At 40.3% G+C, this 25,039-nt stretch overlaps 3 protein-coding genes across 6 annotated transcripts; 1 reads left to right on the forward strand and 2 right to left on the reverse strand.

Annotated features, from left to right (window-relative positions):
• Positions 1-491: 491 nt before the first annotated feature.
• On the reverse strand, positions 492-9,501 carry sycp1 (synaptonemal complex protein 1). Of its 4 annotated transcripts, XM_079682515.1 has the most exons (34): positions 9,368-9,501; positions 8,871-8,994; positions 7,264-7,348; positions 7,128-7,171; positions 6,854-7,018; positions 6,686-6,753; positions 6,516-6,589; positions 6,345-6,403; positions 6,183-6,249; positions 5,984-6,057; positions 5,801-5,909; positions 5,383-5,477; positions 5,128-5,312; positions 4,913-4,980; positions 4,774-4,835; positions 4,536-4,652; positions 4,340-4,444; positions 4,078-4,181; positions 3,875-3,992; positions 3,697-3,767; positions 3,534-3,615; positions 3,389-3,451; positions 3,233-3,295; positions 2,922-3,038; positions 2,727-2,837; positions 2,528-2,620; positions 2,313-2,387; positions 2,127-2,198; positions 1,882-2,028; positions 1,415-1,468; positions 1,143-1,214; positions 944-1,051; positions 738-803; positions 492-633 (listed from the first exon to the last, which is right to left on the reverse strand). In XM_079682515.1, the coding sequence occupies exons 2-34, from the start codon at positions 8,991-8,993 to the stop codon at positions 493-495; spliced, it is 3,057 nt and encodes a 1,018-aa protein (XP_079538641.1). In that variant the 5' UTR covers position 8,994; positions 9,368-9,501; the 3' UTR covers position 492. The 4 variants fall into 4 exon arrangements, with proteins under 4 accessions (XP_079538641.1, XP_079538639.1, XP_079538640.1 ...); XM_079682513.1 differs by having other exon boundaries at positions 492-803; XM_079682514.1 differs by having other exon boundaries at positions 492-803; positions 9,364-9,481.
• A 1,205-nt stretch (positions 9,502-10,706) lies between these two features.
• Positions 10,707-24,518, reverse strand: slc16a1a (solute carrier family 16 member 1a). Its single transcript, XM_079683722.1, has 5 exons — positions 24,388-24,518; positions 18,550-18,818; positions 13,858-14,001; positions 12,389-13,162; positions 10,707-10,955 (listed from the first exon to the last, which is right to left on the reverse strand). Exons 2-5 carry the CDS (start codon positions 18,764-18,766, stop codon positions 10,720-10,722), a joined length of 1,371 nt encoding a protein of 456 aa, XP_079539848.1. The 5' UTR covers positions 18,767-18,818; positions 24,388-24,518; the 3' UTR covers positions 10,707-10,719.
• On the forward strand, positions 20,687-23,563 carry LOC307040667 (uncharacterized protein). The gene is made up of 2 exons (XM_079683723.1): positions 20,687-20,704; positions 20,939-23,563. Exon 2 carries the CDS (start codon positions 20,997-20,999, stop codon positions 22,137-22,139), a length of 1,143 nt encoding a protein of 380 aa, XP_079539849.1. The 5' UTR covers positions 20,687-20,704; positions 20,939-20,996; the 3' UTR covers positions 22,140-23,563.
• Positions 24,519-25,039: the final 521 nt, after the last annotated feature.

Consider the following 25,039-nt stretch of genomic DNA (forward strand, 5'->3'; position numbering starts at 1 on the left):
GACAATGCTGATTGATTTGAACATCAATTTTACTCACTAAGCTGTCAATACTAGAATACAGAAATACATAAAATATATTAAGATAGCAACACGTAACTACACTATCTCTCACAACAACAATATCAACTTGTGCAGGTCAAATCCATTTCATGTGAACACCAGTAAAGATTAGTCTTTACATAAAGCAGAACTACAATAAACTGATTCTTTCTAGAGCACCTAAACGCATTGAAGGGGACTCTGCAGTCATTTAAATGACCTTATAGCCAAACTTGCTTGAACAGCTGGACAATGAACACTTTTGATAGCAAGACTGTTTAACTGATCAACCTATCTAATCTTTTGTGCATGTAAAGAAATAAATTGGCCTTTTGTTATTAATGATAAAGTGTGTTAAAGTCTTACCGATGCTATTTGTGAACGATAACAAAGTTGAAACATGAACATCCGAACTAAAACTTTTAAGGGTTATCTGCCCTGTTAGCGCACTATTTAGGCAAAGATCTTGTCATTGGTTGTCTTCTTCTTTTTGTCACAGCCCGTAACAGCTGTCCAACCAGCATCTCGCATCCTTTTCATTGCTGCTAACTTCAAGGAGTTCCCTGGTGATTTCTGAGAGATGGGGCTTTGGATCTGAAAAAACAATGATCCATTTTTGTATAAATAAAAATGACATGCGATAGTTTGTTTTTATGTCTATGTATACAATGCATCAACCTTTTTAAATAGCATGTTACCTTTTTGAAGATGTTGAACTTGCGGTGTGGAGCGGAAACATCCGGTATAGGTGTACTAGCAAAGGTCTGCCAAGAAGAGAAACAGAAGACTAAGCCAGCTCTTTTGGCAATCATGCACTTGTATCAGATACAACTCACAAAAACAATGATACTATGTACTTACTGTGTAATTCAATAAACCAACAATCAATACAAATACAACTCACCAAGAGATCATGCTGATCAGAGCTGTCAGACTTGTCTGACAGCACTAAGGTGCTCTTTCCCCAGCCTGATGCCTTTTCAGAAGAAGGAGGAGTCCTTATTCTGTAGGACTGAATAAAACAAATCAGAGTGTTAATGTGCGCACGTCATTCAAATATTTGTTTTCTTTATGGGAAATGTCAGAATAATCCACTATATTACTTTGATCTTTGATGTTCCGCCAAGTCTGTTTGTAGTACTTCTTGGGGTTTTTAGGTCTTCATTACGAAATTCCTTCGAAGGGAAATCAAGGTCAGCCTGAGTTATAATGAAAGCAACTACAGACTCTCCACCATCATCATCATCATCATCATCATCATCATCATCATCATCATCATCATCATCATCATCATCATCATCATCATCATCGTCGTCATCATCGTCATCATCATCATCACCAGTAAATATTTGTGTGTAAATGTGCTGTTGTCTACCTTGGTCTTTGGTGTTGTTCGAGAGGATTTTCTTATGGATTCAGTGTAGGATTCCTTAACAACATATGTATAATATTAATGCAGTTAAATTGATTCCTTGACAACCAAAAATGTATTGCAATATTGTTCCATAACAGCCTTACTGACCATAATCACTATGGACATGCAGTCCATAGTGATTATGGCACATGAACATACACAGCCCTGAAACTGCATTGGATGTGTATTCATGTGCAAGAGAGTTATCATTTCAGTATGCGTTGTATTGTTGAATGGATACAACTTGACATCCATGGTAGGAAGATGGTCTGAATTGGACTAACAGGTGAGTTGAAGAATAGATCTCCAGTGTCTTTGAGATAATACAACTTCATGATTTGATTCCTAACTCACCTAAACAATTAGGGATGTGTCTGAAATAAGAGCATTTAGTCTATCTGTCTAAAGGAATCTGGTAGGTAACTCACAGCTTTCTTCATTAATGCAGAACTTCCCTCTTTGTTGCTGGAGGAGGGAGTTCTCCTGGTTTTGGTGGAGTCAAACACGGGTCTCATTGAACAGCTCTCTCTTGGAGTCTCAGAACGTTCCTCTTGGGTACAGTTTAAGGCAGGTGCCTGGAATGTTAAAGGTTAGGTACATGTGAGAACAAACCACCTCATCAGTGCTAGCATATTCTCAGATGAACGGATATTTGTAGCTGCTTGTTCCTTGCCTCTGACAGCAGAGTCATTTTCATAGATGACATTTCTTTCTTGAAGTCAGCCAGCTCCTTCTGCAGTTTTTCCTAATATGATTAAAAGTGTTTCATAAAGAACTCTCTTTCAAAAGCTATTTCAGTGAAAAAAAGGGGAATGATATAATGTACCTGATTCCAACTACTGCAGTAACTAGGACATACCTTTTCTGTTGTTCCTGCCACCAGCTGTTGCTTCAGGTGATCGTTATCCGTCTTGTGCTTGGCAAGTTCCAAGTCCTCATTTTTAAATGTAGATTTAACATAACTCATTTGTTATCAAATAATCGTTGATCTCATTATATATACAGTATATACAGTATATATATATATATGTGTTCAATTATGTATTAAATTGTGATTTATTAAAAACACCATACCAGTGATTTCCGATGTGCAACAGCCTGCATCTCTTTCTTCTTTGTCTCATCAAGCTCTGCATCCTTTTCTTCAACCATCCGGTCATACTGGCTCTAATGATAACAAACACATTTCCAATTCAACATGTGTTTGGAGTGACAGTTATGTTGCAAACAACTATTTTTAGAAAGCCCAACATGTGCTTTTTGACGAGGTTACCTTGTGTTTCTCCATCAGAGCGACCATATCTGCTATTTGGTGTTGGCACTTCAGTTCTGTGTCTTCTTTGTTCTTGGTGGCCTCTGCTGCTGTTGATTTGAACTTTTGTGCCTGTTAGACAAAGTGTTTTTATTCTTTATTTTTAATTATGAGGAGTTGAATATGTGGTTAATCACATAACAATAAATAAGCAACCTCAATCTCAAGCTCTGCTGCCAAGGTTGATTTGGCCTCAAATTCTTTTAGCAATTTCTGACGGTTTTCTTCGTTCAGCGCTCTAAGGCTCTCGGCCTCCTCATGAAGATTGTTGATCTTAAGACAAAAACAAGCATTTACATAATGCAGGGTTATACCGTTTATATCAATGTGTAGAACTAGTAGGGGAAACCACCATTTCAAGTGGACTGGATTGTGCCTTCTCCTATGACATTTGTTTCTTACATGTGAAAGTACACGATGGAGCCGTTCGCTGAATGACTGACTTCAGGTTCAGCGCACTCACTAACCTCTTCCTGGTATTCCTCCTGGGCTTTCAGTTTGATTTCAAACTTTTTCCTGAGACTGCGCAGCTAAAAAAAACAAAACAATTTCTTGTTATTTTAGAGATGAATGAATAATAATAATAGTGTTTTTCATGTTAATTATTTTCAAAATGCAATCACCTTGGTTTCCACAGATTTGATCCGTTTTTCTTTTTCTGCAATTCCCCCCTCCAGACATTCATACTATAAACAGGAATCACAAACACATCCTCCTGTAACACCTTCACAACAACCCTATTGTTCATTGCTTTGTTGGCATACTTACATTTGCTTCAAACTTCTTCTGCAGAGTCTCAGTTTCTTGACATTGCTCTTGGCTCTTGTTCTCAATGGACTTCACTTCCTCTCTATTTAACAAAGATAAATACCATTTGATCTGAAAAACGACACCACGTCTAACCTCTTAGGTCTTCAACGTGTCAACTCACCGTAGACCTTGGTTTTCTTCTTCCAATCTTTGGATTTGTTTTGTGAGTTTCACAGCCTTCTTTTCACTAACCTGTTTAGTCAAACCCACTTTCAGAATGTGTCCTTCATGATACAGCCAGTCATAATGCAAACAAGTTGATATACACAAGACAATGATCTACATTGGGTACTTCATACCTTCAAGTTTTCCTCAACAGCTTTCGCTCTCGAAGATCCGCTCACAAACTGCTGCTGAATGACTGTCTTCTCACAATGCAGCTCATTAAAGTTGGCCAATAGCTCCGTGTACTTATCCCTTAAGAAATAACATCAATTAAACATCAACATTTCAAACATGTATTTATATTGTATAATGCGCTGGCTGGCTACTAAGAGCTCACTCATGCTGATGGATGTCTTGTCTCAGTTGCACCATCTGGAAGGTATGTTCTTTATTTGTCTTTACTTCTGTGAACAGTTGCCCCTCCAGCTGCTGCACTTTGATCTGAGGGTATATAACACATCATGTGGTGAAGCTATGTGTTGAGTAAAGTACACCATATCAATGCATTTGTTTTTCATAATAAAAACAACTTCCCAGACAAATTCCCTGCAGTGGGTAAGAGATGATGAGTGCAGCAAGATAAGGAAAGATATCTACACCTCAGTCACTCTGGATTTCTCCTTCAAATCTTCTTGTGCTTTTTCAGCAGCTTCACAAGCTTCCTTTAGTAGATCATGTTCTGCTTTCTCAATCTCTGCATCATTCTGTATCAACACAAATAGAATAGGGCTTACATTTGAAGGTACACACAATAGACTCCCTATTCACTGGGAGAAGAATGATCTATTGGCTCACCTTATACCGCTGGGCTTCTTCGGTTTCCCTTGAAAGCTCAGCGGTGAGTTTCTCCACTTTGACTTCAGTGACCTCGATCTTTTCCTTCATGGACTCGACACATTTAGATGTTTTGTCCTGGGAACAACACAAACGTACTGTAAGTGTCTTCAAATGGGCTTCTGTACTGTGTGCGGGCTACAATAAATGATTGAGAAACGAGTTATATACTCTTCTAGAAAATATAAATATACCCTACCAGTTCATCTTCAAGTATTTTGATCTGCCCTTCTTTCTTTGCAATCTGCTCCATGTTCTCTCCTGTAGATGAAAACAGCATCACAAGGCTTCAAATGAAAGGATCTACATACTGTATGTCATATGTCAGTCAGGCTTACCTAAAAGTGTGTTTCTTCTTTCCAGTTCCTCACTGTTGGCCATGAGCTTATCCTCAAGTTCCTTAGCCCTTGAAAATAAAATATTCCAATATTAGTTCCCAAAATGGTAATTTGATATTATATATATTTAGTCCTAAGAGGAAAATAATGGCATAGGAAACATGAAGGAAGGAATGAACATGCCCTGATATGTTTTGATGTAATGACATGTATACCTCTTTGTCTCTAAGGCTAGGGAATCCTGGAGCTCCTGAATGTTCGTCTGAATCTGCTCCAACGTCTCTGCTTGGTCATTTTTTACTTTGCTGAGTTCCTGCAAGCTCGAGTCTTTGCTTTGAATCATCTCTGTATATTCTTCTTTAGTTTGTTCAAGAATTGCAGCAAGAGCTTCACATTTTCTCTAAAGGATAGAGAACTATATTTAATCAAAGCAAACAAGGCACAACAGAGCCCAGTTTCATGTCACTCACCTCGGCTTCTGTGCAGCGCTGCTCAGCAGTGAGTCGTTTCTGAAGCAGGGACTCTTGTTCAGTTTTTGAGCTACTGAGAAGTCCACATTGTTCATCTGTAAAGTAAACACTTATTTAATGAGGTATTCTTCCCTAGATGATCATTTCATTATCACTGTAATTATTATATTTGATCCAAATCTATTTATCTTTAAACATTTCTACTTTATTACAACTGCTGAGATGTTTCTAAACATTGTTGAAATGACATTGAATATTGTTACACAAGAACATAACAAAAAATTGATTATGTAAACACAAAATGCTTTGGTAAAAAAAATGTTTATAAAACAAAGTTAATCAAAAATAACTTCTGCAAAATTCTGAATCTAAAAAGAAACAAGCCAAGCGCACATAATCAGAAAAGAAATGATCGTACTTGTTGCTTCTTGGAGTTGTTTGCAGTGCTTCTGGTTTTCATGGAGGTCCAGCAGGAGGTTTTGTAGTTCATGTTCCTTATCCCGTATTTGAGTCTGAAGCTCTGCGACCTGCGAATGCCAAACCATAAGCCTTGAGTTTCATAAACTCCTAAATAAACGGACCGACATTTCCTTCTACTAACCTCTTTTTCTTTCACGTCATATTCTTGATTGTATTTCTCTTTCAGATCTTCAAACTGCAGCAAGGCCTCTTTGACTGAAAACATGAAGGCAATGTTTTCTTGCTGTTGGACATTATCTCTTAATCCTAGGTCATTCAAAGTTAAGATTTGGTTCCAGTGTAGTGAAAAGGCTACAGCAAACAAAAAGATCAAAGCAAACCTTGGTGCATCTCTTGTTGATCATCTTCTGCTTGAACACGAAGGCTTTGAAATGCTGCAACCATGTTCTGGGAGAAAAAGTTCACACATTTAATCCCACAGTTTAATCTACTCCTGTCCATCACATTATTAGTTAATAACATGCTGATTTAAAGGTGTTTACCTGAATACTTGAACTATTTTCCATAAGCAGGTGATGTGTTTCTTCTCTTTCAGATTCAACTAAAACATTTAAAAAGACATCAGTAAATAAGCAGCCATGTGTCCATTTGTTCAACACTTGATATGACTGGTTAAGACACAGAATACAGAAGAAAAAGCACTTTTAACTTACATAAATGCATTTTTTCAGCTGACCGCTGAAAAGTCTCTTTGAGTAAATTACACAGATTCCTCGTTGCGTTGTTTCTTTTTTTTTTATAATTAAAATGTGTTATTAACAGAGCATTTTATAGAGACAAAACATTTCATTTAAAAATTGTGTTTTTTCAACAAAACTCATACTTGTTCCTCAAATCCTCATTTTCGCTGATCTGTTCCTCCAGCTTTAGACTGAGACTTTCACTTCCAAACTGTGAAGACAGAACACACAATACAAACAATATCATCAAAAATAATCCTCTGATATAAATGAAAATAGTGTTAGAGAGAGGCAAGAACTGAGGCACAAACCTGCAATTCTTGGATGGCTTTGCGCTGAGTTTCAATTGTTCTTTTGTTTTCTTGGAGTCTCCTTTCCTTTTGCAAAGTGTCAGAGTCAACTTTGACCTTCCAACACTTAACTTTCTCAACTTCATCAAACAACTTTGAATAAAGCTGTCCAGGATTGCAATTATTCTGTGGGATATACACAAAGATGGTAAGGTAGACATTATTTTTGAATTAATACTTGTTGGATACGCCAGATCTATCCTATTTATGCTTCACTATACAATGAAAGTATTACCTCGCCTTTTTCCATTGGCGACACAGCTTTTATCTTTGGCAACTCTGTAGAGAAGAGATAATGTTCAATGTATAAGGTTTAACATGCATATTTGTGTGCTGAACTTATCTAGCTAGTGTTGTTTAGTAGAAAATACCTGTTCCGGTGGGTTTAGTTGGTGCAACCATGCTTGTATTGGGAAATGGCATGGTCTGCTCCTTTTCGAAACCTTTACTAATAACCTGGGAAAACAGCATTCTTTGGTTATTTTGTGTATTTATTATGAAAAGATCTCCATGTATGTAATAATGTGCCATTTCCGTTATGCGGCAAACATTTTTTACCTCATAAGTAACGATCAAGCACATATACAATAACGTTTTTAAAAAAGTATTTTAAGTGAGCTATTCTGTAAAACCTTCATCTGTAATTTAAGCAATATGTTAGGCTACACATATTTGACACATTTTAAAGAAAATAAGTGGAACTAATTCATTGTGATATAGTGATGATTTTTTCATAGAAATAACAAAATATTGTCAGGCTACAACAACAATTGCATTAATACGGAGGCCTAGGGGACATGGAGAAGAAAAGAAAATGTATATGAAAAAATATATATTATGTTTCACTTTCGATTGCATGATATAGCCCAGCGCAACACCTTCGTCAAACATGTAGCCACTTGTCTGTACCATTTTCAGGCGATTTGTAATCTGTTCTAAAAAAACGATGTGTTTTTTTGGATTTCAAGAAGCATATAGAACAAACAATGGATGTATTTGATGAACATTCATCCATGCTGAAAGTAGATTTAGATGTGTTAGGAGTGAGATAGAGATAGTTATCTAATATATGCATCCGATGAAGCATTGCATGAAGTCTGTTGATGATCAGAGGATGTTGTTGGGGCTAAATAAACGTTTTTTATTTTAGTTTTGTAGGCAGACCATTCAGGCCTCAGAGTTAAACTTGGGCCTGCGACCATAGTTTTACTGTATTTTGTTTTGAAAATCCACAGCGGAGGTTTGTGTCGTACTAGGCCTACATGTGGTGTTTGCATATCTCTCAGTCGCCAATGATCTGTGAGTCTGTTGGACATAAACTCCGTAATAAATGTAGTCTACATTTCATAAGAGGTGTAAAACCTGAGAGCATTTAAAATCGCATTTGAACTAAATGCTTATATAATCTTTAGTTGTATTTGATTTATTGTGTGAACGAGGAGATGTAGAAAAGGTTAAGCTGTCATTATTAGGCTGTAATTTGTTATACCGTTGGAGTGGTAAGCAGGCCTATTGTTTTTAGATATTTGTGGAGTTAGGTGGTCCGTCAGTGTTTTTTTATTGGTTAAGTGGTCCTTGGTATGAAAACGTTTGAGAAACACTGCGCTAGTGGATTGTCAAAGGGGGAGCCTCGTTGCGGGGAAATTCAACAGATGGCTAGTGCGTCCTTGAAAAAATTCTATGCACACATTATTATTATTCATAGTAATAAAAAAATAAAAAAATAAATATTATTATTATTATTTGTTTTCAATTTTTATTTTGTAATCATCTCGCGACCCCCACTAGGGGTTTGCGAACCCCTGCCCTAGGGGGCTCTGTAGATTCAAGAGTAGAGATAGTGTGTATGTTGAATACTTTCATTGCTGGTTGAAAAAAGTTGTCTTATTGTTGTGCTGACAGGCCGTGTCAGTGCTGAGCTGGCATGTGTGTTAAGCCTTGAATGAGTTAACATTTTGCTTGTTGAATGAACAATTACCTGCTGCACCATGAAGTCCCCACAGGTCTCCTCGACTTCCTGCGGTCGAACAGCAGACACCTGACCGTTACTCACCCTGGAAGGCACCAATAGTTTGAAGCTAAATCCCCGGTTTCTGTCCATCCTGAAATAACACCACGTAGCTCCATATTTAAACGTAAAGTACAGTTAATTAAGCTTACACATTTAAAGGAAATTCATTATTTATCAACAGGGGACATAACGTTTGAGAAAGATAATACTATACAACTTCACATAAACGTTATTTATTTCACCCAGCCGTTAGTTTAAACCGTTGGCTAAATTAAGTAAGCTAGTTAGCTTGTTACTTCAGTTAAGCTATGAATTTAACGGCACTTTGCGCTAGCTCTTGTGTCTAACTAAATCTCTAACCTAATTTACCTTCAGGAACATTAATAACAAAACAATAATACAATAACTAACAGGAAAACAATTGACTCAACAAGCAGTTATTTGGCAAACGGGCAGTTACCTACCTGTCCTCCGGTCCCTGGTTGTAATGAGTATGAAGTATTTAACGTCAAAATTTCGGTTAACGGTTTTTATCTGACCACCGTATTCGAGCGCGTGCAATAATCCTGTAGCGTGACCTCAACAGTTTATTTCAAACTTTGTGCAACCGTCACGAGGAGCATTACTTCCATTATCAGACAACAAGGAACATAATAGGAACTGACACACTCAGAGGAGGCGCTTGTTTTGGTCTGGGTTTATACGGTTTATACTTATTACAATATAATACATACAAAAACATCTCTGTTTTAATGTTTAATGTAATATAATAGACTGACAGTTTATTATATTACTGTCACTGTGAAAAAACTCACATTTTGTGTAGGAAAAATATAACATCGAAGAATAGGTATGGCCAATTTGACGTGCAAATAACTAGTTGGCCCTAAATTCACTTACATTGTTCAACCAGCGAAAATGTCAGAGGTTAATATTGTCTATTGTCTGGCAATATTCTATTAAGCTTATATAGGCCACTTTTTTATAGTTTTATTTTTGTTTTAATGTGGTTGTTATTAAATGGCAAGAACATGAATAAAATAGAATGTGGAAACATTTGTAACAATTGACTATAGGCCTACAGTAAATCTATTACACTTTTCCCCCAAGGCTGCTTAATAAAGGTTAATTAGATTTGGTGTCGTTTTTTAAGAAAAGTAGATTAAGTGCATCTATGAATACTCAGTCTTATCTCGACTCCAATTTATGAAAAACATTGAATACAAAGAAGCATTTTTATCCTAATCAAAGAATAAAAGTTTATTGGATTTGTTCAATATAGGAACTTGTAGTTTGTTTTCTTTCATATGCAAACACACAGTTTCAAAGGTTTAATGCCCTCAGTATAATAGATATTTCCCATCATCAAAAATGAACCAAGCAAAACATAAAAGGAGAAATAGAGAGTAGCTATGAATATGTTTTTGTAATATATATGTAAAGTTATAGTTTGCCATACAAGTAGATGTTTTCAAACATTCAAAAACTGCGGAGAGCCACAATATAATTGTAGACAGCAAAAAAGCCTAGTTACAATGTGTTTGAGAGATGTTGTCAAAAATAGTGATGTAAGACTATAATGATGCACTTTGACAGAGAATGTTTGCAATCTTTTTTTTGTATTGTCCGATATTGAGCACAACCCTTCAAATGTTCCCTCTTGAAAAATAACTTTAATAATCTGATGGCACATTTAAGAAGGTTAAAGTACCCAAAATGGTGAACTGCAATAACAGTAACAGAAAAGTCAGTGATACCATCTCAGATTTTACACAGATATTTCCTATAAGCGCACACCATAACATACTATACAATACTAGACGGTGTCTTCCTTGTTACTAGCCTCTGACACACCCTTGGCACTATTTTCCATGATGAACTTTTGTTCTTCACTTTCCACCCTGGCCAGTCTCTCTTCCTCTTTGTTCTCTTTGTCCAGCAGTCGATAGTTGAGTCCCATCCCTGCAAACAGAATAACACTGGAGACGATGAGGAGGATCCCGCAGCCCTGGTATGTGTACTTGTAATCATGATAGATGTCTTTAAACTTCCCTGTGAAGAGAATAAGTAGGGCATTGCATAGTTGTTAGTCACTGTCAACATTAGGATGCAGTTAACAACACAGAAATACATTGAAATTGGTAACAGTGCCAGGTAAGAGGTACATTCTTTGGTATTTTTCCCTATGAATTACCTTCAGGTTGTAAATATCTGAACAAATAAACCGGTAACTTATAATGTGGTCATTGCCCATAAGTCTTTATATATCATCATTGGCGCCTTTCTGTTGTCAACAAGTCAACAAGTCCTGGCCTTCACAACTTTACCAGTCCACATTTTTACTCTACTTCAAAGGGAGCAAGCTTCTTTCCCTGACATTATTGATAGATTAGGCAAGTTCTACATCATTATCATACTATAATGCCAACATCTCTGTGGTAATACAGTGGCCGTTTCTCAATCGCGAGGAAACTGGCTTCCATGAAAATATATCAAGGATACTACGTCATCGAGTGCCGCCGAAGGACTGTTCCAATCTCCAGCATACTTGGAATTCCACCGAGGCCACGTCCTTGGTTTGGGGGTAATTTCGAAGCTGCACATGGATAGACTTCGCGTCCTTCAAATCCCCACAATGCTTTGCGCACGGACCAATTTAAAAAACCCTTGCGGAGAATGGCTGAACCGACGCAGCACACATTTAAATGTAAGTATGTAGTGGCGTAGAACCGCGTAAAACAGGTGTTGGTAAATATGTTACTTTGTTGCATTTGTTATCACCAAAAATGTGTTCCGTGAAAGTAAAGCAAGTTCATAATTAGATAGACATCGTGAGGTATTTATTTTCGGTACAGTTTATGTTGAAACCGTTAGAGAGAGTGGCACACTTGTTAGCCTGTTCCATTCTTCTTTGTTTTCCGAAGCCGTGGCTTGGAAGTATACTTGCTTTGTTTCTGAAGGAAGTGACTTGGAAGTATGCGACTACCAAGCCAGCATCCTCGCGATTGAGAAACGGCCCATATGTCTTTGGATATCTCAGCTTTTGACTATCTAGCCAACCCTTGGACCGATCTAATTCACGCTTGTTGTGTGTGTTTTTAATGATCCTAGGCCTAGGGAGTGCATTGCTGCTTGTCAAGTTATTTGGATATTAATATTGAACTTGAGAAACTAAGATTCTCTCTAATGACTTTACAGAAACTGACCTGCTCAACATTTCACCAACACAAAAGAGGATTGTACTACACCCCATATGTATTTTTTTATACAACTCACATTTTCTTTATTGTTTTTTGGGTAATGGATATGGATATTATTAAGGTTCGGAAATGCTTTGCATTGTTTCATGCTGTTTTTTGATTCAAACTTTTTTTATACTGTACTTAATGTTTATAAACTCAAATAAAATCACAAGTAGAGAAACGGAACAAATAAAAAATTGTGCTGATGCACTTGGAAGTTCGAATAAAAGTTGATTTACTCACCGAGCAAAGGGGGTCCCAACAACACAGGACCACACTCCACAATAGTGACCAGCCCAACAGCACTGGAGAAGCGCTTAGTTCCCACCAGGTCCATCAACGTCTCAAACAGAATTGCACTCAGCCAGCCAAAAGCAAACCCAAAGAAGATGGAATAAATCACAAAGCCTGTGAAGTCAACTGATAATGGTGATAAAATGTGGCAAACGCCGTTAAATAGAACAGATACAGCAAAGAAGTACTGTATTCTGGGTCGAACCCACTTAGTGTTAGCCAAGGCCCCCATTGATGGCCGGGCCACCATGTCCACAATAGCCAGCACAGACAGTAAGAAAGCTGCCTTGTCTTTAGGGATGTCTTTACTCTTTGCATAATTACTGAGGTACACAAGTGGTGTAAAGAGACCGAAAAACATGATGACATTTCCTCCAATATAGAGCATGAAGCCGCGGTGCTTGAACAATGAGAGGTCGATGAAGCTGTTAATGGTCTGGACTACAGTCCTCTTCTCTGTGGTCTTCTCTGAAGGTTTTGGTTTTGGTCCAATTGGCCGCATGAGGGAACCAGCGACACAGCAATTAAAGAGCACTCCACCCAGGATCAAAAAACTTCCTCTCCAGCCAAACTTCTCAAAAAGCCAGGTGTTTATAGGAGCCATGGTGCAGAGAACGACAGGGCTGCCTGCCATGGCTATTCCATTAGCAATAGGTCGCTTCTTGTAGAAATACTTTCCAATCATTGTGAGGGAGGGGTTGAGGTTGAAGGACAATCCCAAACCTAAAATAATCAATAGAAAGAAATACGTTAATGTATTAGATCTCTATGAATATGAGTTGAAAAAGAAGGATTTGAGCATTCAACAGTGTTTAGAGATTCACTTAAAGAAAACTAAGTATTTTTGTCCTCGATTTAACCATGTTCAGCGCATTGAGATACTCCTGGTCAGGATTGCAGCGTTTGATATAAACTGATGGTCACAAGTTAGAACACATACAATATATAAAAGCAACACAAGAGAAATATTGAAAAAAAGAGAGACCATCACAGTCCATACAAGCATTATTTCAGAAGTCAAGCGTTTTTTAAAACAGCAACATATTTCCTTAAAGGCAGTTTGTTAGAGACCTTTAAGGTATCAAAATAAAGGACTACTTCTGGCGATGATATATTGCATCTCATTTCATGCCCAAGTTTCACAGAAAGAGAAGCAGTTTTAGAAACCTCAGAGCGCACCGTAGGGCATTTGAAAGAATCCCATTAGTAGATCTAGTTCTGTAGTTGCTGGTATGAAAGAATAAAAGGCTGGGAATAAAAGGCTGGGAATAAATGTTGGCGCTTTAAAATGTCCAGGCAATAAGTTCCCTGGTTGTTTTTATTATTTACCACTAGGGGGCAACAGTGTGCTGTATGACAGAGAAAAGAAAGGGTGACTCATTGTTAAACTTCAGAATATAGAAAGTTGATATAGGTACCTCCCACCACACCAATAAAAAAGTACAGTTCTTGAACAGAATTGCAGAAAGACGCAGCAATGAGGCCCAATCCGGACAGGAGTCCTCCCGACATCATGACAATACGACTCCCATATTTATTCACAAGGATGCTGCTGATGGGACCTGAGGAGAAAAATAACAATATGCACGTATTAGAAGCAGAATGATGGAGATTTCTCTCCAATCATCAAAGCACTGGTGTTTATTTTTGTTGTATTTAACCACAAGAGGGCTCCAGTGTCACGGCTGTATAGCTCAGCAAAATCAAACAACTTCTGCAATCATTTTTGTCAGTGCTGCACTGCAGTAGATGTGTTCTCATGCCATTAATAATATGATGTGTCAGAAAAACCATGAAGGCTGTAGTGCATTAAGCATCTATTTGGTTCAGATATTCATAGACAGAGGGACGGATCATTTGTTAGTGGATTCTTCAGAAATGGGCTCTAAATACATTTAAATGATTATCAGATAATCTAAGTATAAGTGGATGTCTGTTGTTTTTAAATGAGAGGAGTGGGGGCGGGTAAGGGGACTTGTGTGTTTGGGGTTAAAATATAAACTGGTACTTTCTTACGTACACTTTTCTGACATACAGTATTGGTACCTTAGTTCCAAAGAAAAAGTGACATAATCAGGTAATATTTATATGCATTCGCCTTGAATTCTAAATCAATTCATGCACAATTGGTGTGACTTGTAAACAAATGACTAAATTACATGCAGGGTTCAGGTTTCCATCTCCATCTACGGCTTATAACCACCAGCCTAAATGAGTATGAGGACCCACATGGAAGACACTTCTCCCTTCCTGCCAAATCCCTGCACTATCCAATGAGCCCAAATGGAAAGTGACAGTTTTTGTTTAGAGGTTGTCCAGAATCATTTGCCAGCCCGGTGCAAGACAAAGGGTTTTTAAATTGTAATGCAGGCGGTCTCCACACTAACAATGAGTTCTTTCCGTCCGCCGTGCAGCGAGAGTTGCTTAGGATAAAAGGTTGGAGACAAACCAATGTAGAATATTATGAATGTAATGAATGAAAAATTGAAGGAGTACAGAGGTACGCAACAGTAGGTTGTTAATGAACTTCTCCTGCCGATGTGCTCAGAATGTGTAACACAACAACAGACTCAGCTGTCATCTACTAGCGGTGATGACAAACATTTCCTCGCTTACTTTCAATTACCATGCATAGCTTGCTTTCATCTGAGTTTATTTACTTCTCAACATTTGCATTAATTAACATTGTTACACATGGATGTTCATATTGAGTCTACAGTGACAGTGAACCCATTGTAAAGTGAAAGAAAATTAAGAATGATCAGATTGTTACCCTGTGACCCTTAACCACTTCGGGAATGTGTTGCTGAACAATAAGCAGCTTTGATTCCTTAAACATACTTCTGCTGTACTGTATTGACTGAGGGTTTAACTTGGGCGTGAGGTTTTGCACGTATTTAACATGTAATGTGTTACGACTGATTAAACGGGTATGAACTCAAATGCACAACTCACAGAATTTAACAAAAAAAAGGTTTTATTCAAACCAAAGCTCAACGATAGTGGTACAAAAACAAAATCACTCTTAAAGAGGAAAAACACTCGGAGCATGAACAACAAAAATACTTAAACAAGACGTGGCTCAAAGCTCTGCTTGGGGTTAATCCTGGATTGCTAATGCTGGTGGTAGTCACAAGGAACAAAACGAACTGGCACAGGACAAAGGGAGACGAGGACAATAAATACACCAGGTAATGGAGAACAGGTGGAAACAATCAGGGGCGGGGTCGACAATCACAGGAGTGGGAGACACACAAGGAAGGGAGGTCAGAGTATCTGAAACGAGAGGGAAGGTTACTATTCAAAAATAAAGGGGAAAATCACTAGACCCAGACAAAAACTAACTAACATAATTTGCGAGACATGACAGTACTCCCCCCTCTAGAGACGACTCCTGACGGCCCAGGAACCTGAGGGTGCTGGCGAAAAAAGTCATTCATGAGAGTTTGATCCTCAACAAATCTTGATGGGATCCAGGAGCGTTCCTCTGGTCCATAACCCTCCCAGTCAACCAGGAACTGCTGAGAGCAGCGCTTCGCTCTCAGGGAGGCCGCCTCGCTCAACAGGAGGATCAGTTAACGGCCATCCAGCAGGGAGTATCACACGTCACAGACAGCCAGAGGGAGTTCGAGTCATCTGTTACAAACCAGATTAACCACCTGGCGGGGCAGATCCACCACCTGCTCGCTCACCTCAAGACTGAGCCCTCACACCCACCTCCGGCCGGACCCGAAGCGAATGCGGACCCGGCGCCCGCTTCCCACACCGTGTCAATCCGCCTGGCTCCGCCTGAGAAGTTTTCAGGGGAATCCCATGACTGCCGTCCATTCCTGGTGAATTGCAGCTTACATTATAGCCAACTACCGACAGCCTTTCCCACGGAGAGATCCAAGGTGGCTTTTATGATTTCCCATCTCACCGGACGAGCGGCGGCGTGGGCTACGGCTGAATGGTCATGTGACTCGCCGATATGCGAGTCTTTGGGACAGTTTACGGACTCCCTGACGAACATTTTTGACCACACGTCCCCAGGCAGGGAAGCAGCTCGGGCTCTTTACAAGTTGAGTCAAGGAAGACGCAGTGTGTCAGACTACGCAGTGGAATTTCGCACCATTGCGGCCGATAGTGGCTGGAATTCTTCTGCTTTGTTCGATGCCTTTATTAATGGGCTTTCTGACCCTATTAAGGATCAGCTGGCACCCTTGGATCTGCCAGTGGAACTAGACCCAGACAAAAACTAACTAACATAATTTGCGAGACATGACAGTAAGGGCCAGTTCGTACTGTTACGACTGATTAAACGGGTATGAACTCAAATGCACAACTCACAGAATTTAACAAAAAAAAGGTTTTATTCAAACCAAAGCTCAACGATAGTGGTACAAAAACAAAATCACTCTTAAAGAGGAAAAACACTAGGAGCATGAACAACAAAAATACTTAAACAAGACGTGGCTCAAAGCTCTGCTTGGGGTTAATCCTGGATTGCTAATGCTGGTGGTAGTCACAAGGAACAAAACGAACTGGCACAGGACAAAGGGAGACGAGGACAATAAATACACCAGGTAATGGAGAACAGGTGGAAACAATCAGGGGCGGGGTCGACAATCACAGGAGTGGGAGACACACAAGGAAGGGAGGTCAGAGTATCTGAAACGAGAGGGAAGGTTACTATTCAAAAATAAAGGGGAAAATCACTAGACCCAGACAAAAACTAACTAACATAATTTGCGAGACATGACATAATGCTGTTACAGTTGGAAGTTAGAAGCAGCCAATGGTTTTCTCTTCCGAGTTCTCTTAATGTTCTCCAAAGAGAAAAATATAAGAGAAGTCCGACGCACCAAACCTTCTTACTGTAATCTCACTTGATAATAGATTGGAGACGTGTGGCCGATTTTATATAATTAGCATCGGAAACACCCAGTATGCACTATATAAGGGCAGGTCATGTGCAACTACTCTGGCACATGCACAAGACTCGAAGAGATGCCACCAAAAAAAATGCTCTAAGAAAGTCTTCTCCAGTATTGAAATCAAGTTTATGTTGAATAAACTAAAACTGTTTTTCTTATTTTGTAAAGAGTTTTCTCGGCTGCTTGTAAACGTTTCTCTTACCTTAGAAAATAAGAAAGAAATACAAAATAAATAACATGAATCAAATAAATACAATTGAGAACAAATCGTGGATACAAACTATACAAACTCTTTATATTGCTTTCTTCATCTGGCCCATTGGTTTAACAGAGGTTGTGCCCAAATATATGATGTTAAGATAAGTTTAAATGTAATATGTTCAACACTTTGCATTGGAGGAAATACTAGGCTAGCAATAAAACACCATGTCTAATTTTATTATATTTATTTTAGATCTTGCAAATACATTTTACACTGAGGCCAGAATAGAATATTATGGTGTAATATTTTCCACTTCAGATTAGTTAGGCACACTACAGCAACTTTCTCAAAGTTCCTAGAGAATAGAAAAAGATGCCGTAGTCATCATTTCCCCAGTTTATCAGATGCAAGAGAAAAGAGAACTGCAGTGTTTTGATTTCAGAGCAGACGGTCTTGAGGGGCGAGGAGAGCTCCTTTGAACTCCGCTGCGTCCGCGTTGAATATCACGAACATGAAAAGAGCCTTATCATCACCTGACCTCTGTGACATCACCCAGCGCCTCATTCATCTCATCAGCGCTGGAACACACGCTACCCCCCCTGGTCCCCCGCTCTCACAGCACAATGGGACAACAATAGGCCGGTATACACGGCCCATTAACGTGCTCAAGGGACAGATAATGTTGCACTTTTATAAACAACACTTCAATAGAGGATTTACAGTTTTGTTTTATCTTAGTATGAAATGTTCGATTTAAGCCGCACTATAATTCTGAGACTCTTTGTGGCCTCTTTGTGAACAGACAAGCTGAAAGGCTACAATGCAAGTCTGTTCTGGAGCAATGAATCGGCTTTTAACACTCCAGGAATAAATCTTTTACCGTTGTGCTAAGAGCCAGAGATTGATTTAATGTATAAATCTTCTTGTTGTGCTAAATGTCAAGTGTTAACAAACTCATTTTTGGCAGGTCGTATTTTTGGGTTGTAGCTCACCTCCGCCGTACATGACGGCCAACATGATGGAAGATATCCAGGACACCTGGCTGCTGGTCACGTCGAAGATCACCTCGATCTCTTTGAAGAAGACAGTGATGGACTTGGGGAATGCATAGGAGAAGCCAATAGAGATGAAGGCCCCAACCACCACCATCCATCCCCAGCCACCCTCAGGGGGTGTGTAGCCTTCAGGACCACCAACAGCGGGCGCCATTTGCACTCTCAAAATTCCTCTTCAATATATCACGTTTTACTGATACAAGGACCTGTCCAGGAGAGAATGAAAACAAATGTTGCTTAAAGGGACTCCAAATAGGTACTTTTTATCAGCCGAGTATCAGCCCACTCAAATATTATGGAAAAGAGATAGGACTTTGCCTGTTGCTCATGAACGAGAGTCTCGTGCTCATGACATTGGAATGTAAATATTAAAAGGGTCTTCCTCAGATGAGCTGTAGAGTTAGCAGGAGAGCTTCTTATTGAAGAGTTTATGCTTTCTTCTGCGCGGTGATACGGTTAGCACTGTTGGCAAGTTTTTTTGGAAGAAAATAGTTCTTACCTGAAACTGCCCACAACAAAACAGTGAATTATTTTGAGTAACTAGGTCAAGATTTTTGGAGACATTGTTGTTAAGTTTCTCAAATGTAATTTTTGGGGCTTATTTGCGCCTCAAACTGAGTGCCATCTATTTCCACTATATTCGAGAGAAGGCAGACATCTTTATGGACTGAGATAGTTTCTAGATTACACCGTACAGGTAGGCTGAAAGATATTTATTCTGGGATGATCTGTCCTTTCAAACCTGATGATTTGTCCTCTGCTTTGAAACATTTATCATTAACAGCTCGGAATCTTTTTGTAACATGGATATTTTAAAAATATTTTATTTATTGTTAAAAATTGTTTTTAACCAGTTGGTTTATCATTGTCCTATTTGGTAACATTAGAAATGCACTTTGAATGCACTTTGGTATTTTCATTAGCAAGGTTTGCTAATACTGTTGCTACAGTCTGGCTGGGATTATATCAGGAGCTTCTATTGTCAACATGCAGCTCTCCATGATGGTAGAAAAGTATCAGATGTGATTAATTTCTGCTTGTTTCACCTTCATACTGTATACTGCCAAATATATTACAAAAACCTCTGAGTACCTGATAATTTGTGCGTATTTGGAAAGAGATAAAATATCTCTTAAAATATTTCCCCAACTTGATAAAAGAGGGATGCCGTTTTTGGCCTTCTTTTGGCTTTGAATTGTTCTCTGCATGTATTCACTGAGCGCCCACCCGCTGATCTCCCACAGTCTCACTTTAGAGATGATGAATAAGAGTCCATCTGCAGAGTCAAACAACTTACTGCATTGTTTACACTGGGGAGACTACAGAGAGAAAACATTGATCAGACCATGAACACTGGCTGAATTCACACTGTTCAATAGCTCAGGGCTACGCTCAGGAGTGGGTGATGATATAGTGTTTTTCAGCAAAGGAGGACTTGATTTGGTTGATGAATTGTTGTAGTGCTCTGAAAACGTATTGGAGAAGCCAGTTGAGTGCAGCGAGTGGTGAATATTTAATGAGTTAAAGAACTTTTATTATTGAGCTGGGATTTTAGCTGCAGCTCTGGAGCTGTAAATGTTCCTCTTGCATTATTCTACATATTCAATAGTCAATGAAGGCGAGATTTGAGAACTTATGTCTTTCATTTATTCAAATAGACCTTAAGGGTGACTTTAAATAATAAGATAATAAGCACTGAGGTGTAATGAATCTAATTTGCAATATAGAATATATAGAAAGAAAGTGCAAAAAGTGTTAAAGCTGCAATCACGTAACAGCTCCTCGAGTTCATGGATATGTTGTCACGATTCTCATGTTATGTCACGTTTATAGTTTTGTAGGTTTGGGTGTTTTTGCTGTTTTCCATGTCAAGTTTTCCTTTGGGTTATTGTCTGGTCCTTTTCCCTGTGTTTTTCCTCTTGTCATTAGTTTCCCTGGTGTGTCTAATTGTCTGATTATGTTCACCTGGGCCCCTGTGTTTTCTCCTCCTTCCTCACCTGTGTCTTGTTGTGTGATTAGTCTTGTGTGTATTTAAGTTCTGGGTTTTCTGTCTGTCTTGGTCGGTTCTTCTTGTTCCAGGACTAGTTCTGCGGTGAGTATTCTGTTTTGTCATTGTATATATATATATATATATATTTCAAGGCTATATACAGTATATATATATATATAGCCTTGAAATAAAGGAATTTTCAGTTTATATCTGCATTTGGGTCCTGCTTGTTTCACAAACCGTGACAGTACGAACCGACCAAGAAATGGGCCCAGCAGATCCGTTCGAGTTGGAATTATTAAATTTTTCCTTTTTTTTGGCTAACTGCTCGGATAGATGGAAGAGAGCACCCGGAGTTCAGCAGCGGGAGGCTGTGTTGTCGGAGGTGCGCCAGATGGCTAGAGAGAAACCAGGTATGGTGAAGTTCTTACCTGGCTGGATTTCAAAGATCCTCCCTGTGTGTGATTCCCGGCCTGCTAGCCCCAGGCATGCTAGCTCCCGGCCTCCCAATTCCCAACCTGGCACCATACGCCTTGGTGGGTTCCGTCTGAAGTCAACCCATGCTTCTGCCCCAGTTCCTGCTCCTGTCCAGGAGTCATATTCTGGAACTCGTCTGGCTTATGGAGGTCCACGGAGTATTCAGGCGGCTGCTAAGAGGAGGAGTCGCAAGGCCAAGCTAGCAGCTCAAGCCCCAAGAGCCATGGTTCCGGCCCCAGAACCGGACCTTACAGCCATGGTTCCATGCTCCAGTACCGGCCCACGCAGCTTTGCTTCCATACTCCATTACCTGGCTTACACAGCCAGGGTCCAGGGTCCAGGCTTCCGCTCCGCGCCCAGCAGCCAGGGTTCCGGTTCCAGAACCGGACCTTACAGCCATGTTTCCGGCCCCAGAACTGGACCTTACAGTCATGTTTCTGGCTCCAGAACCGGACCTTACAGCCATGTTTCCGGCTCCAGAACCGGACCTTACAGCCATGTTTCCGGCTCCAGAACCGGACCTTACAGCCATGGTCCCGGCTTCAGTGCCGGCTCCAGTAACCATGGTCCCGACTCCGGCTCCTCGTCACCTGCTGACTCCAGCACCTCGTCTCCTGTGGGCTGTCCGTCCGACGCCAGCTCCCCATGTCCTGTCGGCATACCGGCCGAGTCCAGCACCTCGTCTCCTGTGGGCTGTCCATCCGACGCCAGCTCCTCGAGTCCTGTCGGCGTACCGGCCGACTCCAGCACCTCGTGTCCGGTTGGCTGTCCGTCCGACGCCAGCTCCCCGAGTCCTGTCGGCGTACCGGCTGACTCCAGCACCTCGTCTCCGGTTGGCTGTCCGTCCGACGCCAGCTCCCCGTGTCCTGATGGCTGTCCGTCCGACGCCAGCTCCCCGAGTCCTGTCGGCATACCGGCCGACTCCAGCACCTCGTCTCCTGTTGGCTGTCCGTCCGACGCCAGCTCCCCGTGTTCTGTTGACGAACCAACCCACTCAAGTGTCGTTGGAGGTCCCGCAGACTACTCTTCTGCCGGGGGTCCTGCCAACCCCATGTCCTGAGCCGTTGGAGGTCCCGCAGACTGCTCTTCTGCCGGGGGTCCTGCCAACTCCATGTCGTGTCCCGTTGGAGGTCCCGCAGACTACTCTTCTGCCGGGGGTCCTGCCAACCCCATGTCCTGAGCCGTTGGAGGTCCCGCAGACTGATCTTCTGCCGGGGGTCCTGCCAACTCCTTGTCTTGCCACGTTGGAGGTCCCGCCGACTACTCTTCCGCTGGGGGTCCTGCCAACTTCGCGTTGGGGATTCCGCCGACTGCTCTCCTGTCGGGGGTCCTGCCGGTCCTGTGTCCTCTTCCATGAGGGATCTTGCCGACACCGGCTCTTGACCGGCCTCCGGAGCTGTCTGGTCTTCACCCCTCCTCGGACTCTGCCTTGCCCCCTGGCCGTCCGCCCGAGATTCCCTCCATGGACTCTGCCTTGCCCCCGGGCCGTCCGCCCGAATTCCCCTTTTTGAACTCTGCCTTGCCCCCGGGCCGTATGTTGCTGTTTACATAGCCATCATCAAGAGGAGGTGGAAGTGTAATCTGACATGTGTCCCCTACTTATTGTTTAATAATGTAATAATATACACATTGGTGATTTGTCAACATAAATCAACAAGCAAACTTCAATATCTTGGAAGCTTTCAGGTCAGTGTTCAGCAACAGTTTATATCTACTAATGACAGCGTCAAATATTTGTTGGATTGATGGTGTTTTCATAAAAATGTTTCAAGTGCATGAAGAGAAGCTTGATATAAATCAAAACGTGTTAAGTATGGACCTGTGTAGCCTAGCTTAGCATGAAGGGGGAAACACATCAAATAATTACCATGTTTTTCTATTAACACATGTAACAGTTAATACCTGGTATTAGAGATGAGCAAAAACATGTATTCATCACTGTTAGGGTTAACACGTTTACAAGAACGGTTGGTTGAAAGATTATCACTGTCTGAGAAAAGTCACCACAAATTCACCGGCGACCTCTGAAATAGGACAGTATGCTGGGGAAGTGCTCTGAACTGACAGCAGAGACAGCATTGTGTTTTAGAAAAATGAAACATTCATTGTATGGCTTTAGATAATGAATCCAGGAAGTAGCAATACAGACAGGATAACCAGATAACGCGGCGTAATCGCAGGAATAATAAATAAACTGGATGATTTCATACTGATTGCTACGCTCTAATTTGGAGAGAATAGCATCAAATAATTCAGTGAAAACTGCAGAGTCTATTCATTTGTACCTGATAATGGAAAATGAAACAAGTGGGACGAATGGAGGCTGTGGCTCAGTGAGATAGTGCGCCGAACTTAATACGCTGAACTTTGAGTCAGGGGATAGCAAGTTCGAGTCCCACTGTAGTCAGCATGTCGTGTGTCTCTGGGCAAGACACTTCTCCCAAATTGCTCCTGTGGGGATTGCCCACAGTATTGAAAGTCGCTTTGGATAAAAGCGTCTAACAAGTAATATGTAATGTAATGCAATGAATGGGCAGAGGCATTGATGCTAAGCCAAATCACATTGTAAAGGTCTAAAAAAAAAAGCAGCCCAAGTGCCACTTGACAATACAGACATACCCTCACAGAGCATGGTGGGTGTGTCTGAGGACAATAGAGATGCAGAATGAAAAGGTGTATTGTTAAAAGGATACTTTCTTCTCTGGAAATAATTCAACTAACATTGGTCACTCGGTTAGATTTCAGTGTGTATTGTTGGACTTGAATAACATTAAACATGTTATAAACATGCATACAAATACAAATATGTTCCATGTGGTGCATTCTAGGGTCTAAAAATAACCTCTTACTTTGTTGAATTTAGAGTTGTTTTTGGTTTGGATCAATAGAACGCAACACTGAAGTAAATAGAGGTTAATGTTGTAAAGTATTATAGCAAAAGTAATTTAAACGTTGTTGAATGAAAATAACATTTTACATCTTTGGCAAAAATGTTGTGCTTCCAGCTAAATATGTTTGATTCATTCTCCCTGCAGCAATGCTCTGAGCCTTTTATGACCCCAGGTCTTCTCATAGTACTACTTATTAGATCAAGTCAATTTAGCTGATTAATTATGGATGAGAATAGCTTGTTAAATATTTGCAGAGGGAAATCTCACCCTCACACAAAATGTATTGTTATAACATTGACAAAGCAATACATCTTTTATGAGTATCAAGCTGAAAATAGCCTAATGCATGTAATTACTTATAAAGAGATAACTGTTAAATGGTAATCGTGCATAGTGTGTGTGTGTCAAGTGTCTTACCTTGGCAGGAGCTCTCGAACAGGCCAGATGAGCTCTGAAGATAAACACCCGTCTCCGCGGCACGTTAACAAACTGCAGACATCATTGAATGGGACTGAATGTCTTTGAATATTTACGAAATATAAAAAAACACTATGTGTTTCTGAGATACTCCAGATGTTATCTGTGGGTCTAAATCCACTGTGACAGTCCAAAAGTAGCCAGTGGCATCTCAGCTTCACTCTTCATCTAAAGTGACTAAAGTGAAGCTGAAAAGTTGAGTTTATTCAGTGTCCAGACCACACAGATGAACTGTGTGGACACTATGGGGCTAAATGTTGAGGTCAGTGAAGTTCTTATTGGCTGTGGTAGGCTTTTTGCCGTGCCCCTACAATTCTTTTTTCTCCACCCCTCTGTCATGTGCCGAGCTCCCACACAAGGTCAGGGTAGTTCACTGCACGGCCCTATAGTACGTGTGACCTGAGAGGATATCGAATAATGTCTGCACCCTCACAGATAAGATGCTTCTTACGTTGATTATCCACATTAGCTGTTTTATAACTGCGTTAAGAAATCCGGTTTACTTAAACAGCACATCATTTGTTAACCTCATCCACCTACAAGAAAGATTTCTAAACACTTTAGGGGCAGAAATTGTTGAGCCTTTCTCCAA

The sequence above is a fragment of the Notothenia rossii genome (assembly GCF_949606895.1).
Source record: "Notothenia rossii genome assembly, chromosome: 5".
In the NCBI taxonomy this organism is placed as follows: Eukaryota; Metazoa; Chordata; class Actinopteri; order Perciformes; family Nototheniidae; genus Notothenia; species Notothenia rossii.

Coding starts and splice junctions, on each gene's coding strand:
- sycp1 (XM_079682513.1), bottom strand. CDS start 8,993: ATGGACAGAAACCGGGGATTTAGCTTCAAACTATTGGTGCCTTCCAGG. Junction 4,445..4,535: donor AAGAAGCCCAGCGGTATAAG/GTGAGCCAATAG, acceptor GTGTTGATACAG/AATGATGCAGAGATTGAGAA. Junction 3,616..3,696: donor GAAGAAAACCAAGGTCTACG/GTGAGTTGACAC, acceptor TTTGTTAAATAG/AGAGGAAGTGAAGTCCATTG.
- slc16a1a (XM_079683722.1), bottom strand. CDS start 18,766: ATGGCGCCCGCTGTTGGTGGTCCTGAAGGCTACACACCCCCTGAGGGT. Junction 14,002..18,549: donor GGCCGTCATGTACGGCGGAG/GTGAGCTACAAC, acceptor TTTTCTCCTCAG/GTCCCATCAGCAGCATCCTT. Junction 13,163..13,857: donor TTTTATTGGTGTGGTGGGAG/GTACCTATATCA, acceptor TGATTATTTTAG/GTTTGGGATTGTCCTTCAAC.
- LOC307040667 (XM_079683723.1), top strand. CDS start 20,997: ATGGCTAGAGAGAAACCAGGTATGGTGAAGTTCTTACCTGGCTGGATT.